The sequence below is a fragment of the Staurois parvus genome, unplaced genomic scaffold, assembly GCF_062004578.1.
Source record: "Staurois parvus isolate SC_StPar_1 unplaced genomic scaffold, SC_StPar_1.0 ptg001792l, whole genome shotgun sequence".
Lineage (NCBI taxonomy): Eukaryota > Metazoa > Chordata > Amphibia > Anura > Ranidae > Staurois > Staurois parvus.
The window spans coordinates 1-19,620 of record NW_028319588.1 but is presented as its reverse complement, the minus strand read 5'-3'; the positions used below and the strand labels follow the sequence as shown (position 1 = coordinate 19,620).

Genomic DNA, 19,620 nt, shown 5'->3' with positions numbered 1-19,620 from the left:
ACATTCCATAATCCCGTACATCCCATACACCCCGTACACCTCATACATCCCATACAACCATTACACCCCGTACACCCCATACACCCCATACATCACGTACACCCCATACATCACGTACACCCCATACATCCCGTACATCCCATATTTCTCGTACACCCCATACATCCCCATACATCTTGTATACCCCGTACATCCCATACACCCCGTACATCCCATACACCCTGTACATCCCGTACACCCCATACATCCCCTACATCCTGTGCACCCCAGACATCCCATACACCCTGTACACCCCATACATCTCATACACCCCGTACATCCCGTACACCCCATACATCCCATACATCTCATACACCCTGTACATCCCGTACACCCCATACAGTAAGCAGATATTCTGACAGGTCTGCAAGAGACCTTCATGACATCAGCAATCTACTGATCGCTGCTACAATGCTTTCCAGGCTCCTTTGGACAAAAATAATAAATGCACATTTTTTTTACCTGCAACCAAATGTGCATTTAGTACTTTTGTCCAAACGGTGAACTTATCCTTTCAGCCCAGCATGCCTGAGATCATAATCAGGTTATAAAATGTAACCATTCCTTCAAATTTTTTTTTTTCTTACTATAAAGTCCGGTTGGGCCTTCTAACCAATCGCCTTCCAGTTTGCAGGGTAGCAATGTAAGCAGGTTTCGGGCCGGTTGAGCTTTCATGAATGGTTTCCAGTGATTAGAAAAGATGTGAAATAAAACCCGGCGCACACTGCGAGCGCTTCTACTGTGACGGAGGCAAATCGCCTTCTAAGCTGACGGTTCATCAGTCCATAATAGGCTGGAAGAGTGACCCCCCCCCCGGAAAGCGATAGCTGCAATTACCCGCCGATAAAACCAGTGTCAGTGCTTATTAATTGTGCGCGGCTGTGAAATAATAGGAGATCGCGTTCCTCCTATCGGGTTACCTTCTCCCTCCAGATTCAGCGGCCACCCATGGGGATCTCTGCGCTCCCTGCGCACAAATATAGACGCCGGAGCTGTTTGTTTCTTTTTTGGCGTAGATGTTTATTTGCTACACTCACAAATACGAAGCCGCGAACGGGGCAAGCATTGCGACCGGTTTTAGGTTTTAAATGATGCAAATCTAGTAATAAAAAAGGGTCGGGGACTTCTTTCCCTGAGTTTCTCGCAGGTACACCAGCCTATTCAAATATATGGCCTGCGCTACCAGCAACAAGTGTGCGCAACAACTGTGAACCTAGACGCAGGCCCCCTTCACATTATGACGCGTGTTTAGGCGTCATGCTATAGACATATGCCAGCCTATTCATGTTAATGCCTGCTCCATGTGCGACAAAATAGCTCACGCGGCTTTGTGAGGATTGAGATTCGTGCATTTTTCAACTGAGTGGTTTGATGCGTTTTCTGCGTGTTTCCTTGCCGCATTTGACAATGAATGGCACTGCAAGTGTGACATGCGGTTTTTTTTTGCATGTTTATCGCAATTTTGCACACATCCACAAAACACTATAGTGTGAATGCAGCCTTAGTGATTGTTTATACCAGATGATTTATTTATTTCAGGTACTTATATAGTGCCATCATTTTTATGCAGCAGCAGGGGCGTCTCTAGGGTTGGTGTCACCCGGAGCGGTAACACTTGGTGACACTCTCTCCGACGATCCCCGCAGGATGGATCGGATCTGCGGATTGAGCATAATGGATCAGACTCCGATCCATTATGCTCCCCAATCCGCAGATCTGATCCATCCTGCAGGGATCGTTGGCTTTCTTTACAACTTACCTTTTCATGGAGCGGGTCCGGTGTCACCCTATATAGGTTGCATGCCAACGATTCCCGCAGGATTGTTCGGATCTGTGGATTGAGCATAATGGATCAGATTCCGATTCATTATGCTTCCCAATCTGCAGATTCCATCCATCCTGCAGGGTTTGTCGGCATGCAACCTATACGGGGTGACACCGGACCCGCTCCACAGAAAGGTAAGTTGTAAAGAAAGCCGACGATCCCTGCAGGATGGATCGGATCTGCGGATTGGGGAGCATAATGGATCGGAGTCTGATCCATTATTCTCAATTCACAGATCCGATCCATCCTGCGGGGATCGTCGGCTTGCTTTACAACTTACCTTTTCGTGGAGTGGGTCCGATGTCACCCCATGCAGTAGGTGTCATCTGGTGCAGCGCGCACCCCCCCCACCCCCCCCACCTGCCTCGGGACACCACTGTGCAGCGTTTTACATATATATTGTACATTGACATCAGTCCCTAACCCTCAAGGGGCGTACAATCTAAGGTCCCTAACCCTCAAGGGGCGTACAATCTAAGGTCCCTAACCCTCAAGGGGCGTACAATCTAAGGTCCCTAACCCTCAAGGGGCGTACGATCCAAGGTCCCTGACCCTCAAGGGGCGTACGATCCAAGGTCCATAACTCACATTCATACATACACATACTAGGGACAATTCAGACAGGAGCCAATTCACCTACCAGCATGTCTTTGGAGTGTGGGAGGAAACCGGAATACCAGGAGGAAACCCACGCAAGCACAGGGAGAACATGCAAACTCCAGGCAGGTGGTGCCATGGTTGGGATTTGAACCGCTGACCCCAGTACTGCCAGGTGGAAGTGCCAACCATGTAGCCAGATGCAGCCAAATGCGTTTTTAAACTCAGTACATGAATGCAAGAAGAATGAATGTTTTTCAGTGAGCCCAGTGGACATCATTGTGGTGCTTTCATGTGCATTTATGAAAAAGTAAAACATCCTAAATTTTTTTTTTTAATATGTGAACTTAATGGAAATGCATGTAACTGCGAATGTCCTAGAGCCTAGCTTACATCAATGCAGCACTTTCATGCGAGTTTAAAAAAGTACAGCATGCTGCAATTTTTTGTATCTGAACGCATTTAAATGAAACCCTGTAAAAAAAAATGCCAAAAAAATGCACTGAAAATGTATTACAAACGCACGCAGAATCGCTGAATGCAGGGATTGTGGTTTAACTAATCCTGATAAAGCTAGTCTGATCAAAAGTACCGGTAATATTTCAGTTACAAGAGGGCCGAGCTTCCCCCGGATTCCTTCTGTCTTTTGGGGATTAAAGTGGTTGGGTCGGCCTCCACTCCCATCCATGTTTGGCAATCCTCATTCCTCTGGCTGGAATACTGGGGGCTCACAATGACCCATGTGGGTGGGCAGACCCAGGAACCCCAAATATATCCCACCAGCTGAGTCCTCGAGAGAGATATGAAATATAAAGATATCTCCTGTAGATGATCAGGTCTCAGGGGTCCCCTCCCATCACTGGGCAGATAATGGGGGGCCACACACCCAACAAGGTGTATAATGGGGGGGCACACACCCACCAAGGTGTATAATGGGGGGCCACACACCCACCAAGATGTATAATGGGGGCAGGGGCGGACTGACAACTCATGGGGCCCCCGGGCAATAGGGGATCATGGGGCCCCTGTGTCCTCACCCACACCCAAAAAAGCCTATGAAAAAGCCAATGAAAGGTACCAGGGGCATCTCATGGGGCCCCCTACTCACCCCGGGCCCCTGGGCGGTGCCCAAGTGCTCGAATGGTCAGTCCACCCCTGTATGAAACCATTTACCTCTCCAGCAGCCACCAATAACTGACGTTTCAGTTTTGAGTGGACTGATCCTTTTAGTGCTTTTTACAGCCAACCACCCAGACATGACACGACATGTTTATGTACCTCGTATGCAGCCCATACCAACCAATCAAGCATTTCCATACCTTACAGGAGGATCAAAGCAGTCATCTGATTGGTTACCATGGCACCTGCAGTATTGCAGTGTGGGGTGTGTATGTAGGCAAAGCAACCTGACCCATAGACCTGGGATGGGGGGGGGGTCAGCCAATCAGATGAAGGACACATACATTTCTATAGAAACACTCATCTCTTAGATTGTAAGCTCGAAAGAGCAGGGCCCTCGATCCCCTCATGTTTTGCATTGTATTGGTATTGTTCTGTCACATGTTCTGTCCCCCTTTGTAATGTACAGCGCTGAGCGAACTATTGGCGCTTTATAAATACTGTATAATAATAATAATAATTTATCATATCACAAAACCCATCCAACTGGATTGCCACAGGAGCTTAAAAAAAAAATTAAGGAAAATTTAAAAAAAAGAAATATATATATATTTTTTTTTTAGAGTGAGAGAAATGGATATAGATTGATAAAATGTTTCCACTTACATATAATTACTGTTATTTATGTGTTTTCATCCACAAAATTCTCTTTTTTGTATATCCTGTATAAGATATTATATTAAAAACTTGAATGTGAACTTTATTCTATTAGTTGTTTCTTTAGGAGCAATAATTGTATAATAATTATACTGAAGGGTATAGTATACACATGACTACATGCACACAGTATATACTGTATACTCTACTGTAGTTTTATGGGGGTATAGTGTATATTTATTGTAGTATAATGATGTAATTTTTCCCTTGTCCTGTGTATATGATTATTTGTGTGATGTCACATTTTACTTTTTTTCTTTTTTGTTTTACTTTATTTTGCTTTCTGTTGACTGCTCTGTGTAAAAAAAAAACAAAAACAAAAAAACCCATAAAATAATATAAGCAATGAGGTGGTACTTTTTTGGACATTTAACTCCCAGGGAAGTGAATACTAAGAAAGAAAGAGAGAGGGAGAGACAGAGAGAGAGAGAGAGAGAGAGAGAGAGAGAGAGAGAGAGAGAGAGAGAGAGAGAGAGAGAGAGAAAGGTTTAAAGCTAAATAATGCATGTATTAGATGATGAATTCAAGAATTAGATATATATAAAGGGATAGATAGATAGATAGATAGATAGATAGATAGATAGATCGATAATAGATAGATAATAGATAGATAATAGATAATAGATAGATAGATAGATAGATAGATAGATAGATAGATAGATGATAGATAGATAGATAGATAGATAGATAGATAGATAGATAGATAGATAGATAGATAGATAGATAGATAATAGATAGATAGATAGATAGATAGATAGATAGATAGATAGATAGATAATAGATAGATAGATAGATAGATAGATAGATAGATAGATAATAGATAGATAGATAGATAGATAGATAGATAGATAGATGATAGATAGATAGATAATAGATAGATAGATAGATAGATAGATAGATAGATAGATAGATAATAGATAATAGATAGATAGATAGATAGATAGATAGATAGATAGATAGATAGATAGATAATAGATAGATAGATAGATAATAGATAGATAGATAGATAGATAGATAGATAGATAGATAGATGATAGATAGATAGATAGATAGATAGATAGATAGATAGATAGATAGATAGATAATAGATAGATAGATAGATAGATAGATAGATAGATAGATAATAGATAGATAGATAGATAGATAGATAGATGATAGATAGATAGATAGATAGATAGATAGATAGATAGATAGATAATAGATAATAGATAGATAGATAGATAGATAGATAGATAGATAGATAGATAGATAGATGATAGATAGATAGATAGATAGATAGATAATAGATAGATAGATAGATAGATAGATAGATAGATAGATAGATAATAGATAATAGATAGATAGATAGATAGATAGATAGATAGATAGATAGATAGATAATAGATAGATAGATAGATAGATAATAGATAGATAGATAGATAGATAGATAGATAGATAGATAATAGATAGATAGATAGATAGATAGATAGATAGATGATAGATAGATAGATAATAGATAGATAGATAGATAGATGATAGATAGATAATAGATAGATAGATAATAGATAGATAGATAATAGATAGATAGATAGATAGATAGATAGATAGATAGATAGATGATAGATAGATAGATAATAGATAGATAGATAGATAGATAGATAGATAATAGATAGATAGATAGATAGATAGATAGATAATAGATAGATAGATAGATAGATAGATGATAGATAGATAGATAATAGATAGATAGATAGATAGATAGATAGATAGATAGATAGATAATAGATAGATAGATAGATAGATAGATAGATAGATAGATAGATAGATAATAGATAGATAGATAGATAGATAGATAGATAATAGATAGATAGATAGATAGATAGATAGATGATAGATAGATAGATAATAGATAGATAGATAGATAGATAGATAGATAGATAGATAGATAGATAATAGATAGATAGATAGATAGATAGATAGATAGATAGATAGATAATAGATAGATAGATAGATAGATAGATAGATAGATAATAGATAGATAGATAGATAGATAGATAGATGATAGATAGATAGATAATAGATAGATAGATAGATAGATAGATAGATAGATAGATAGATAGATAGATAGATGATAGATAGATAATAGATAGATAGATAGATAGATAGATAGATAGATAGATAGATAGAATCCGGCATAGCATACCTATTCTCTGTATGACACGGGGGCACACAGGGGTCATTGATACATTTCCAGGGCACTATGTTCCAGATCTGAGGCTCGGGATGGTTGTGTCCTGACATGTTGCATGTTCTGGGTGATGCCCTCCTGCCTGTGCTGGTACAGGGGTATTACAGATGGGCTGTGCCTGCAGGTCGGCACTTCTGGTCTGGGTAACAGGATGAGTGTCAGGGGGAGATATGCAGACAGGACAGGTAAGTGCAAGCTGGGACATACCTGCAAGTAGGTAATCAGGACAGTTGGCCAGGCTGGGACCCCCTCAGGTAAGCAGTCAAGGCAAAAAAGAAAAGGATTCACCCTCACTTAGGTGGTCATTCAGGACAGGTAGGTTGGGGCTCACTCTCAGGCAGGCAGTCAGGACAGGTAGGCTGATACTTACCTACAGGTAGATAGTTAAGATAGATGGGCTGGGACTCCTCCTCAGGTAAGTAGTCATGACAGGTAGACTGCACCCCCCTCCACATAGGTAGTCAGGACAGGTAGACTGGGACTCTCCCCAGGTAGGTGGGACTCAATCTAAGGTAGGTAGTCAGGACAGGTAGATGCAAGCTGGTACTTAGCTCCAGGCAGACAGGTGGGTAGGACTCACCATCAGGTAGGTAGTCAGAACAGGTAGGTGGGACTCACCCTCAGGTAGGTAGTCAGGACAGGTAGGGGGAACTCACTCTCAGGCAGGTAGTCAGGACAGGTAGGGGGGACTCACCCTCAGGTAGGTAGTCAGGACAGGTAGGGGGTACTCACCCTCGGGTAGGTAGTGAGGACAGGTAGGGGGCACTCACCCTTAGGTAGGTAGTCAGGACAAGTAGGGGGTACTCACCCTCAGGCAGATAGTCAGGATAGGTAGGTGGGACTCACCCTCAGGTAGGTAGTCAGGACAGGTAGGGGATACTCACCCTCAGGCAGATAGTCAGGAAAGGTAGGGGGGACTCACCCTCAGGTAGGTAGTCAGGAAAGGTTGGGGGGACTCACCCTCAGGTAGGTAGTCAGAACAAGTAGGGGGGATTCACCCTCAGGTAGGTAGTCAGGACAGGTAGGGGGTTCTCACCCTCAGGCAGGTAGTCAGGATAGGTAGGGGGGACTTACCCTCAGGTAGGTAGTCAGGACAGGTAGGGGGGACTCACCCTCAGGTAGGTAGTCAGGACAGGTAGGGGGGACTCACCCTCATGTAGGTAGTCAGGACAGGTAGGGGGCACTCACCCTCATGTAGGTAGTCAGGACAGGTAGGGGGGACTCACCCTCAGGTAGGTAGTCAGGACAGGTAGGGGGGACTCACCCTCAGGTAGGTAGTCAGGACAGGTAGGGGGGACTCACCCTCAGGTAGGTAGTCAGGACAGGTAGGGGGGACTCACCCTCAGGTAGGTAGTCAGGACAGGTAGGGGGGACTCACCCTCAGGTAGGTAGTCAGGACAGGTAGGGGGGATTCACCCTCAGGTAGGTAGTCAGGACAGGTAGGGGGCACTCACCCTCAGGTAGGTAGTCAGGACAGGTAGGGGGGACTCACCCTCAGGTAGGTAGTCAGGACAGGTAGGGGGGACTCACCCTCAGGTAGGTAGTCAGGTTGTGGATCTCTCCGCTCTCTCTGCTCTCAGCAGCTCTGATCATCTCCCAGTCTGCAGCCACCAGACCTCCCGCAGCCTCTCTCAGTCCCGGGGATTGACATTCCTCCCGGCCAATCAGTTGGCAGCCCTGCCAGATAAAGGCGGGCCCTGACTGACAGCCAGCCAGTGGCGACCGAGACTGGGCGGAGCCGAAAGCGCATCTGAGGACAGTTGCCATGGACGCACATGTCCCTAGCAACCAGAGTTAGAGAACACATGGAGGGCTCGGAGAGGAGGGTGAGGGGCCCCGGAGAAGAGGGTGAGGGCCCCGGAGAAGAGGGTGAGGGCCCCGGAGATGTGAATGGCAGACATCCATGTCAGGTGCTATTGCTCCCCTGTGTTATATATGTCATCTATGGACACTACAGGCCAGGACATCTCCTGTAGATGATCAGGTCTCAGGGGTCCCCTCCCATCATTGGGCAGATAATGGGGGGCCACACACCCACCAAGGTGTATAATGGGGGGCCACACACCCACCAACGTGTATAATGGGGGCAGGGGTGGACTGACAACTCATGGGGCCCCCGGGCAATAGGGGATCATGGGGCCCCTGTGTCCTTGCCCAAACTTAAAAAAGCCTATGAAAAAGGTACCGGGGGCATCTCTTGGGGCCCCTTAGTAACTCCGGGCCCTCGGGCAGTGCCCAAGTTTCCAAATTGTCAGTCCGCCCCTGAATGGGGGCCACGCATCCACCAACGTGTATAATGGGGGGCCACACACCCACCAACGTGTATAATGGGGGCCACACACCCACCAACATGTATAATGGGGGGCCACACACCCACCAACGTGTATATTGGGGGTCAAACACCCACCAACGTGTATAATGGGGGGCCACCCACCCACCAACGTGTATAATGGGGGCCACACACCCACCAACGTGTATAATGGAGGCCGCACACCCACCAACGTGTATAATGGGGGCCACACACCCACCAATGTGTATAATGGGGGCCGCACACCCACCAATGTGTATAATGGGGGCCACACACCCACCAATGTGTATAATGGGGGCCACACACCCACCAATGTGTATAATGGGGGCCAGACACCCACCAATGTGTATAATGGGGGCCACACACCCACCAAGGTGTATAATGGGGGGCCACACACCCACCAACGTGTATAATGGGGGCCACACACCCACCAATGTGTATAATGGGGCCACACCCACCAATGTGTATAATGGGGGCCACACACCCACCAAGGTGTATAATGGGGGGGCCACGCACCCACCAATGTGTATAATGGGGACCACACACCCACCAATGTGTATAATGGGGCCACACCCACCAATGTGTATAATGGGGGTCACACACCCACCAATGTAATTACATACAACCCTTAATAAATTATTTATTTTCCAATCAATCTCTCCGAATTATCAATCAATAGTCCACAACCCAATCGATCAATATGACACATGGGGGAGCGGAGTCCTATCAATAGATAGTTGGAAAATACAATCGTAAGTTGTCGATCACGCGTCCATATCCGACAGGCAATCTGATTGATCTAGATACGATCTAATGCATGGAGATTGTGGTCGATCAATGCAACACAATCGATCATTTTTCATCCTTACTAATCTAAATCAATAAATAATAGTAAATAAATAAATAATGAATAAATACTAAATAATCAATCAAAAAATAATAAAACATAAATAAATACATTATAAATAAACAATAATAAATAAATAATAAACAAATAATCAATAAATCTAAATCAATTGGAAGAAAAGTTTTGGTAACTTGATTATTGGTGGATCCAATCATTTTGATGAAACTACACATCGGATAATAAAACCGAAGCGTATGTGGTATCCAATGATCGATTGATTGATCACATTGATATGTCACCTTTAAGGCTCCCTTCACACTTTTTAGTTTTGTAAATGTGTACGAATCCACGCATTTTTTGCGCACATTTACCAGACGGGGTAAAAAAGCGTATTGAATTTGCGGAGCCATTCGTTGTTAATGACTCCCAAATGCAGCAAGCGGGCGTGCGTTCTGCAAAAACACGCAACAAACGCTGCAAAAACGTGGTATAAATTGCACGGAAATAAACGCAGCAAAAAGCTACACGAGCTGCTTTGCCGCATTTGTTGCATGTAGTGCGGCTCATTGAAAAGAAAGTGCGTTGTACGAAAAACGTGTGTCTAGCAAACGCCAGAACAAGGACTGATTGATCAAACTGAACAGGAATCATAAACCGCAGACGATCTGGTCAATTGATTTAGCGAGTTTTCCGTTGATTTGGACGTTGGTAAGCTGATCGGCCATGGCGGAATTGTATCAATCATTGCTGATCGATCAAATGAATATCTGCGTGTGCGAGGAGCCATGAGAAGCATCATGGTGGTGGCACTATGGGCGGACCATCACGGTATTTTGTAAGAGGGCGTTTCCCCTCCATGTGAACTAAGCTCGCAGTTTAGCGCTGTGCGTTTTTCTTGCATTCTCACAAAGCTCACACCACGGGAGAAGAGCTTATTTAAAAGGTATTTTCAGCCAATGAGATTTGAAAATTGAAGTCACATGGCTGACAATAAAGCTCCTCATTCGGCGGATGAATCATTATCAGTTGATCCTAGTCTTCATTTACTGAATTTTCAGGTAAATCAGCAGAACACATCCCAGGGGAATCAATACAAAGGATCTGCAAGCTGAGAGCGGATTAGAAAGCAGCCACAGCTCGAGTAGAAAAGCCTGTTCCCTGTCAGGATACTGCAGAGAAGGGCCCTTGCTCTGTGAAAGCAGTGGTCTCTCTACAGTGGTCCAACACCCCCTTGCAAAATCAGTGCTCTTCAACCACCAGGGAGTGAAATCTTTCCTGATTGGAGAGCTCCAACTCTGATTGGAGGGCTTTAGCTGCAAGACTGATCAGAAAGCTCAATCTCTAACTATAATTGGAGGGCTCCATCTCTGATTGGAGGGCTCTAGTTCCAACTCTGATTGGAGGGCTCTAGCTGCAAGACTGATTGGAAAGCTCCATCTCCATCTCTGATTGGAGGGTTCTGGTGCCAACTCTGATTTGAGGGGTCTAACTCCAATTCAGATTGGAAGGCTGTAGATCCAACTCTGATTGGAGGGCTGAAGCTCACAATCTGATTGAAGGGTTATGGCTCCGAGTCTATTTGAAGGGCTCTATCCCCAACCCTGATTGGAGGGCTCCATCTCCAACTCTGATTGGAGGGCTCTAGCTCCAACTCTGATTGAAGGGCTCTATCTGCAAGACTGATTAGGAAGCTCCATCTCCAACTCTGATTGGAGGGCTCTAGCTGCAAGACTGATTAGGAAGCTCCATCTCCAACTGTGATTGGAGGGTTCTGGCGCCAACTCTGATTGGAGGACTCTAATTCCAATTCAAATCGGAAGGCTCTAGATCCAACTCTAATTGGAGGACTGAAGCTCACAATCTGATTGAAATGTTCTGGCTCCAAGTCTAATTGAAGTGCTCTATCTCCAACCCTGTTTGGAGGGCTCCATCTCCAACTCTGATTGGAGGGCTCTAGCTGAAGACTGATTGGAAAGCTCAATTTCCAACTCTAATTGGAAAGTTCCATCTCCAACTCTGATTGGAGGGCTTTAGCTCCAACTCTGATTGGAGGGCTGAAGCTCAAAATCTGATTGAAGGGCTCTGGCTCCAACTCTAAAGGGCTCTATCTCCAACTCTGATTGGAGGGCTCTAGCTCCAACTCTGATTGAAGGGCTCTAGCTCCAACTCTGATTGGAGGGCTCTAGCTCCTACTCTGATTGAAGGGCTCTAGCTCCAACTCTGATTGGAGGGCTCTAGCTCCTACTCTGATTGAAGGGCTCTAGCTCCAACTCTGATTGGAGGGCTCTAGCTCCAACTCTGATTGAAGGGCTCTAGCTCCAACTCTGAAATGGAGGGCTCTTGCTCCTACTCTGATTGGAGGGCTCTAGCTCCAACTCTGATTGGGGGGCTCTTGCTGAAGACTGATTGGAAAGCACCATCTCCATCTCTAATTGGAGGGCTCCAGCTCCAACTTGGATTGGACGGTTCTAGCCAAGACTGATTGGAAAGCTCCATCTCCAATTCTAATCTGAGGGATTCAACTCAAATTGGAAGGCTCTAGATCCAACTCTGATTGGAGGGCTCTAGATCCAACTCTGACTGGAGGGCTGTAGCTCCAACTCTGATTGGAGGGCTCTAGCTCTGTGTGTTGTGGTGCTACATAAAAGTCTCATGTGTACGTTTATTTGTGGTCCATTGCAGACTTGATAATGAACAGGCGGCCTTAACACAACACATGTTCACACGTGACAATTGAATGACATTTCCATCATATTTGTCATGTTATCATTACTGCCACATTATATATATAAACCTTCTATACTCGTTTATGTAACTATCCGGGTCTCAGCCTCCATACTGATATTGAGTCTCCGGAATGTTATTCTGGATTGGTTGCTGGGAGTTTCTGTGTTGTGCTATCCAGTATATGGGGAGGGTATCATTTATTTCTTTGTACTTCTTGTGCGCTGTGTGTCATCTCTGCAGTGTCTGCCATGTAATGGGATTCCTGGTGTCACACAACATAGAGCTAAATGTTTATTTCATACATAGCCAGCAGGAACCTGATCTTCTCTGCTCTCCGCATAGTCATTTGCTGATTAGATCTGACACAGTAAATTTGTCTGCCTTGTAACTGGAAGATGAAAAGAAATACCCTGAGAAGAAAGAAAGAAAGAAAGAAAGAAAGAAAGGAAGGAAGGAAGGAAGGAAGAGAAGAAAGAAAGAAAAGAAAGAAAGAAAGAAAGAAAGAAAGAAAGAAAGAAAGAAAGAAAGAAAGAAAGAAAGAAAGAAAGAAGAAAGAAAGAAAGAAAGAAAGAAAGAAAGAAAGAAAAAGAAAGAAAGAAAGAAAGAAAGAAAGAAAGAAAGAAAGAAAGAAAGAAAGAAAGAAAAAAGAAAAAAGAAAGAAAGAAAGGAAGGAAGGAAGGAAGGGAGGACGGAAGGAAGGAAGGAAGGAAGGAAGGGAGGACGGAAGGAAGGAAGGAAGGAAGGAAGAAAGAAATGAAGGAAGGAAGGAAGGTAGGAAGGAAGAAAGAAAGAAAGAAAGGAAGGAAGGGAGGAAGAAAGAGGAAGAAGAAAGAAAGAAGAAAGAAAGAAAGAAAGAAAGAAAGAAAGAAAGAAAGAAAGAAAGAAAGAAAGAAAGAAAGAGAAAGAAGGAAGGGAGAGGGGAAGAAAGAAAGGGAGGAGAGAAGGAATGTGGGAAAGAAGGGAGAAATGGAGGAAGGAAAGGAAAGAAAAGATGGGGGAGGAAAGGAATGATAGAAAAGGAGGATGAGATGGGAAGGAAGGAAGAAAGGAAGGAAGGAAGGAAGGAAAGAAGGAAGGAAAAATGGTGGAAAGAAGGAAGGAAGGAAAAATGGTGGAAGGTAGGAGGGAAAGAAGGAAGGATAGAAAGGAAGGAGGGGAGAGGGGAAGAAAGAAAGGGAGGAGAGAAGTAATGAGGGAAAGGAAAGGAATGTGAGAAAGAAAGAAATAAAGAAAGCAACATGGAAGGAAGCAAGGAAGGAAGGCAGGAAGTAAAAATGGTGGAAGGAAGGAGGAAAGGAATGATAGAAAAGAAAGGAAGGGAGAGGGGAAGAAAGAAAAGAGGAGATAAGGAATGCGGGGGAAGAAGAGAGAAAGGGAGAAATGGAAGGAAAGGAAAGGAAAGACAGAAAAGGAGGAAGAGATGGGAAGGAAGGAAGGAAGGAGGGAAGGAAGGAAGGATAGAAAAGAAGGAGGGGAGAGAGGAAGAAAGACAGGGAAGAGAGAAGGAATGAGGAAAGGAAAGGAGAGGGATGGGAGAAAGAAAGAAATAAAGAAAGATGGAAGGAAGGATAGAGAGGAAGGAAGGAAGAGAAGGAGAGAGGAAGGAAAGAAGGAAGGAAGGAAGGAAGGAAGGAAGGAAGGAAGGAAGGAAGAGAAGGAGAGAGGAAGGAAAGAAGGAAGGAAGGGAGGAAGAGAAGGAGAGAGGAAGGAAAGAAGAAGGAAGGAAGGAAGGAAAGAAGAAAGAAAGAAAGAAAGAAAGAAAGAAGAAAGAAAGAAAGAAAGAAAGGAAGGGATAGGGATTTAGTGCCAATAGTTTGCGCAGCACTTTACAATATGAAGGCAGACATAACAGTTACAATACAATTTGGTACAAGAGGAATCAGAGGGCCCGGCTCCTGGGAGCTTACAATCTAAGAGGGAGGGTCAAGTGATAGAAAAGGTAATAACTGTGGGGGGATGGGCTAATGGAGATAGTAAACACACGGTGTGTTAATTAGAAGCTGGACAGGCTTCTTTAAAGAGAAGGGTTTTCAGATATCATCTAAAGATGGACAGAGTAGGAGATAGTCAGACAGATTGAGGTAGGGAGTTCCATAGGATGGGGGAAGCTCAAGAGAAGTCCTGGATGTGAGCATGGGAGGAGGTGACAGGGAAGCTAGAGAGCAGGAGGTCTTGGAAGGACCGAAGAGAACAATTAGGTTGATATTTTGAGTCTAGGTTGGTGATGTATCTGGGGGCCGAGTTGTGGATGGCTGTGTAAGAAGTCCTTAGTATTCTGAATTTTATTCGTTGGGTCAGCGGAAGCCAGACAGGATTACTGTATAATTGTACATTTTTTTTTTAGCAAACCGGGATGCTCATATCTGATTGGTTAAAGGTCCCCTTCAGAGAGCCCCCTGCATACATACACTGATACGCAGTCGGTGGCACGTGCACAAACTCTCACCAGGAAAACCCCCCCTTGTTGGGGTCACCGAGGAGATGAGCTTCTCTAATAAGGATATCCCGGTATTGTCTTCTCTGTGGATCATATCTGGGAGAAGATGACGTCCATGACATGTGTGGTAGTCCTCTGGGGTCAGGCTGTGTCTTCTCTGAGGATCACTGACAATGTGGGAAACACATATATATATCTATATATAGAGCAGCATACCACTCCTTTGGTTTTCTTTTTTCAAGGGTCGTCTTTCCTTCTTTTCACCTGCTGATCCTTCCAGTAGAACCCTTCCTGTCCCAGGGTGACAACGCTCACTGTGCTGCATATAAGGAGCAGCAGAGATGTCACTTTAGAACAGGAAGTGTGTTTGGACTACAGAACACCTCCAACGTTCCCCATCTCCATTACACAGAGGGAAGGAGTTTTTGCAGCCCACAGACAGAGCTGGGAACAATGTAACTGACAGCAGTTAGAGCCCATTCACACTTGTGCGACTTGTAGTCCAAAGTCACATGACAAGTCACCCCCCCCCCCCCCCCCATGATTCCCAATGAGTACAATTCATATCTGTGTGACTTCAAGTTCACTACTTTGGAACGACTTTCATGCAACTTGAGTGCCATAGACTGCAATGAAAACCCTCAAAAGTCGTATGCAGGGGCGGACTGATAACTCATGGGGCCCTCGGGCAATAGGGGATTATGGGGCCCCTGCGTCCTCGCCCACACTCAAGCCACACCCAAAAAAGCTTATGAAAGGTACCAGGGGCATCTCATAGGGCCCCCGGGGCAAAAGGGGATCATGTGGCCCCTGCGTCCTCGTCCACGCTCAAACCACACCCAAAAATGCCTAAGAAAGGTACCAGGAGCATCTCATGGGGCCCCCGGGCAATAGAGGATCATGGGGCCCCTGTGTCCTCGCCCACACTCAAACCACACCCAAAAAAGCCTATGAAAGGTACCAGGGGCATCTCATGGGGCCCCCTGGAAATAGGGGATCATGGGGCGCCTGTGTCCTCGCCCACACTCAAACCACACCCAAAAAAGCCTCTGAAAGGTACCAGGGGCATCTCATGGGGCCCCCGGGCAATAGGGGATCATGGGGCCCCTGTGTCCTCACCCACACTCAAACCACACCCAAAAAAGCCTCTGAAAGGTACCAGGGGCATCTCATGGGGCCCCCGGGCAATAGGGGATCATGGGGCCCCTCTGTCCTCGCCCACACTCAAACCACGCCCAAAAAAGCCTATGAAAGGTACCAGGGGCATCTCATGGGGCCCCCTACTGACCCCAGCCCCTCAGGCAGTGCCTGAGTGCCCGAATGATCAGTCCGCCCCTGGTCGCATGAAAGTTGCACCTGAATGTTATACATGCAACAGTTGTGCATCAAGTGTCCATTATCATTAATGAAAGCCAAAGTCGTTTCCAAGTTGCACTCATCCAAAGTTGCATCAAAGTTGCATTACACCCTGGTCACATCGGGTGCGACTTGGCATGCGATTTGCATGCCATGTGTCTCCCAATCATATGCCAAGTCGCACCATATTGTCCGCTATTAGAGCGGTCACAGTGGTGCGGTTCCGACTTGGTCGGATCCACACCGACTTCTAAAGTCCTGCATTCACTACTTTTGGTGCGATTTGCATAGACATCTGTGTCAGGTGTCATGCAAATCGCACCTGAAATCGGCGATTCACTTCAAAATCGACAACGTCACTGTTAGTCGCACGATTTCAAAATCGGGGGGCTTAAAGTTGCAGCAAACTCGTGCAACTTTGGAGTCGTACACATGTGAACGGAGCCTTAGAACAGGACGTCATCAACTGACATGATTTCTGGCAGGATCTGCTTTTTTGGCACGGACATAAAACGCTTTCAATGGTGCGTTACCAGACCGATTCGAGCAAAGATCACGGTACGTTCCCTTTAAACTTCGACCTCATAATTGGATCATATCGCACTCACTTTCCATAAGCCCCTCCTCTTTAATGGGACCAGGGGCAGACTGACCATTTTGGGCCCGGGGTCAGTAGGGGGCCCCATGAGATGCCCCTGGTACCTTTCACAGGCTTTTTTGGGTGTGGTTTGAGTGTGGTGCGAGGACACAGGGGCCCCATGATCCCCTATTGCCTGGGGGCCCCATGAGATGCCCTTGGGTGTGGTTTGAGTGTGGGCGTGGACACAGGGGCCCCATGATCCCCTATTGCCTGGGGGCCACATGGGATGCCCTTGGGTGTGGTTTGAGTGTGGGCATGGACACAGGGGCCCCATGATCCCCTATTGCCTGGGGGCCCCATGAGATGTCCTTGGGTGTGGTTTGAGTGTGGGCGAGGACACAGGGACCCCATGATCCCCTATTGCCTGGGTGCCACATGAGATGCCCTTGGGTGTGGTTTGAGTGTGGGCGTGGACACAGGGGCCCCATGATCCCCTACTGCCTGGGGGCCCCATGAGATGTCCTTGGACGTGGTTTGAGTGTGGGCGTGGACACAGGGGCCCCATGATTCCCTATTGCCTGGGAGCCCCATGAGTTGTCAGTCCGCCCCTGAATGGGACCCCAATCTCAGGATAATGTGACAATTTGTGGGAGTGTGATGCCGCGCACGCACGGCGCTGTCCTCTGAGCACGGCCCGTCTGCCGTTTGAAGTGATCGCACAAAGCTCAGAATTCTCCTCTGCTCTTTTATCAGCGCTGTAATGACAGGACACGTCATTGGCACGGGGCCCGGGCCCCCGACATTACATGGAGGGTCACCATTAAAAAGAGAGTCTTGTCTGGGAACACTGAGCCCTCCCTCTCCTCTCTCGTGCTAGATACCAATTATCAGTCCTTTTATCCTTCCAGGAACTCCAGTCTGTATTGTCAGCTCATGGGGCCCCTAGACACTCAGCCAATGGGGATCTGTCCGGCAGGCAAAACGCAGCATGCGCAGTAATGTGTCGTTGTATCATTTCCAGGTATTTGTTCCTCTCACAGAGATCACAGTACTCTGTATCAGTACCATGGTTTATTCTCCAGCACGGCGCCATATTTGTTTCAGGCATCACCAAGGGTTGTCAACTACTTCCTGAACTGAGATTCTGACACTAAGATGACACTTCATGGCTGTGTTCACAAATGTCTGACACAGATCAGCCCCTGCTGCAGCCTCTCACCTTGTGACTTGCTACAAAGTTACAATGTGCAGTCTGATCACCGGGGGAGGGGAGACTGAGGAAATGCTTCCTCTTTTTTCTACAAAGTTACAATGTACAGTCTGATCACTGGAGGAGGGGAGACTGAGGAAATGCCTCCTCCTCCTTTTACAAAGTTACAATGTACAGTCTGATCACCGGGGGAGGGGAGACTGAGGAAATGCTTCCTCTTTCTTCTACAAAGTTACAATGTGCAGTCTGATCACTGGAGGAGGGGAGACTGAGTAAATGCCGCCTCCTCCTCCTTCTACAAAGTTAAAATGTACAGTCTGATCCAGGGGTGGACTGACAACTCATGGGGCCCCTGGGCAATAGGGGATCATGGGGCCACTGTGTCCTTGCCCAAACTCAAAAAAGCCTATGAAAAAGGTACCAGGGGCATCTCATGGGGCCCCCTACTGACCCCGGGCCCTCGGGCAGTGCCCGAGTTTCCAAATGGTCATTTGGCCCCTGGTCTGATCAGCGGGGGAGGAGAGACTGAGGAAATGTCTCCTCCTCCTTCTACAGAGCTACAATGTATAGTCTGATCACTGGGGGAGGGAAGATTGAGGAAATGCCTCCTCCTCCTCCTTCTATAAAGTTACAATGTACAGTGTTGCTCACCGGAGGAGAGGAGACTGAGGAAATGCTTCCTCTTCCTTCTACAAAGTTACAATGTATCACTGGGGGAGGGGAGACTGAGGAAATGCTTCCTCCTCCTTCTACAAAGTTACAATGTATCACTGGGGGAGGGGGAGACTGAGGAAATGCTTCCTCCTCCTTCTACAAAGTTACAATGTATCACTGGGGGAGGGGAGACTGAGGAAATGCTTCCTCCTCCTTCTACAAAGTTACAATGTACAGTCTGATCACTGGAGGAGGGGAGACTAAGGAAAGGCCTCCTCCTGCCTGCAGCAGACTGATGACATTATCTCAGCCTAGGCCCTAGGCAAAGTCACTGACTGGAGCTCAAGAATGACTTTTAAATGATAAAAAATGATACTGTTGCTGTATATGGTGACAGGGCATGTGAAGTTTCTGGCAGGTCCATTGTAATGTCCCGCCCCTCTGTTGATCCCTGTCCAGTTTCATACATAAATCTGCATAAGAATGATCTATGGTGCAGCAGCTATAAAAGTGTTTCTATGGTTCAAATGTAAAATTAGATATTTATTCCCACATTGGATTTAAATTATTTCCGGCCTATTCATATTCATCTGAATGATCTTGAAGATTGTAAGCTTTGTGAAGATCCCACACATTGACTTGTGACCCGTAGTCACTATACCCTGTGAGCGGGCACCGCTGTGTCACACATTTCACAGAGCAGAGAGGAGGAGTTTCAGGAGGCGGAGGCAGAAAGGTACCATGGGATATGTAGTGCTTAGAAATTGAGAAGAAGAAGGAAAGCATGCTGGGAATCCAGGAACTGTGGAAAGAGACAGCCAGCAGACAGGCAGCGCTTACAACATAAAAGGAGATTTTTCAAGTAATCTTATATTGGATTCTCAAATTTAACGATTGTTTGTGTTGTTATTACAAAGCTGATGTTATAAAATGAAGGTGTGTGGTGTGACCAGAGATCTCTGTGTTTACGTCTCTCA

At 45.8% G+C, this 19,620-nt stretch overlaps 1 protein-coding gene across 3 annotated transcripts in view; it reads right to left on the bottom strand.

The window, feature by feature from the left end:
* The window catches only part of TEKT3 (tektin 3), a 47,191-nt gene extending 39,032 nt beyond the window's left edge, over positions 1 to 8,159 (bottom strand). The window contains exon 1 of one of the 3 annotated variants that reach the window (XM_089663865.1): positions 8,055 to 8,159. Coding sequence is in view for 1 of the 3 variants with exons in the window: in XM_089663864.1 (XP_089519990.1) it covers positions 627 to 714 (88 nt within the window). In the remaining 2 variants the exon portion in view is untranslated. Of the gene's footprint in view, positions 1 to 626; positions 786 to 7,142; positions 7,167 to 8,054 lie in introns of those variants that run through there. The other 2 variants (XM_089663866.1, XM_089663864.1) reach the window with 2 other exon arrangements.
* Between the last annotated feature and the right edge of the window lie 11,461 nt (positions 8,160 to 19,620).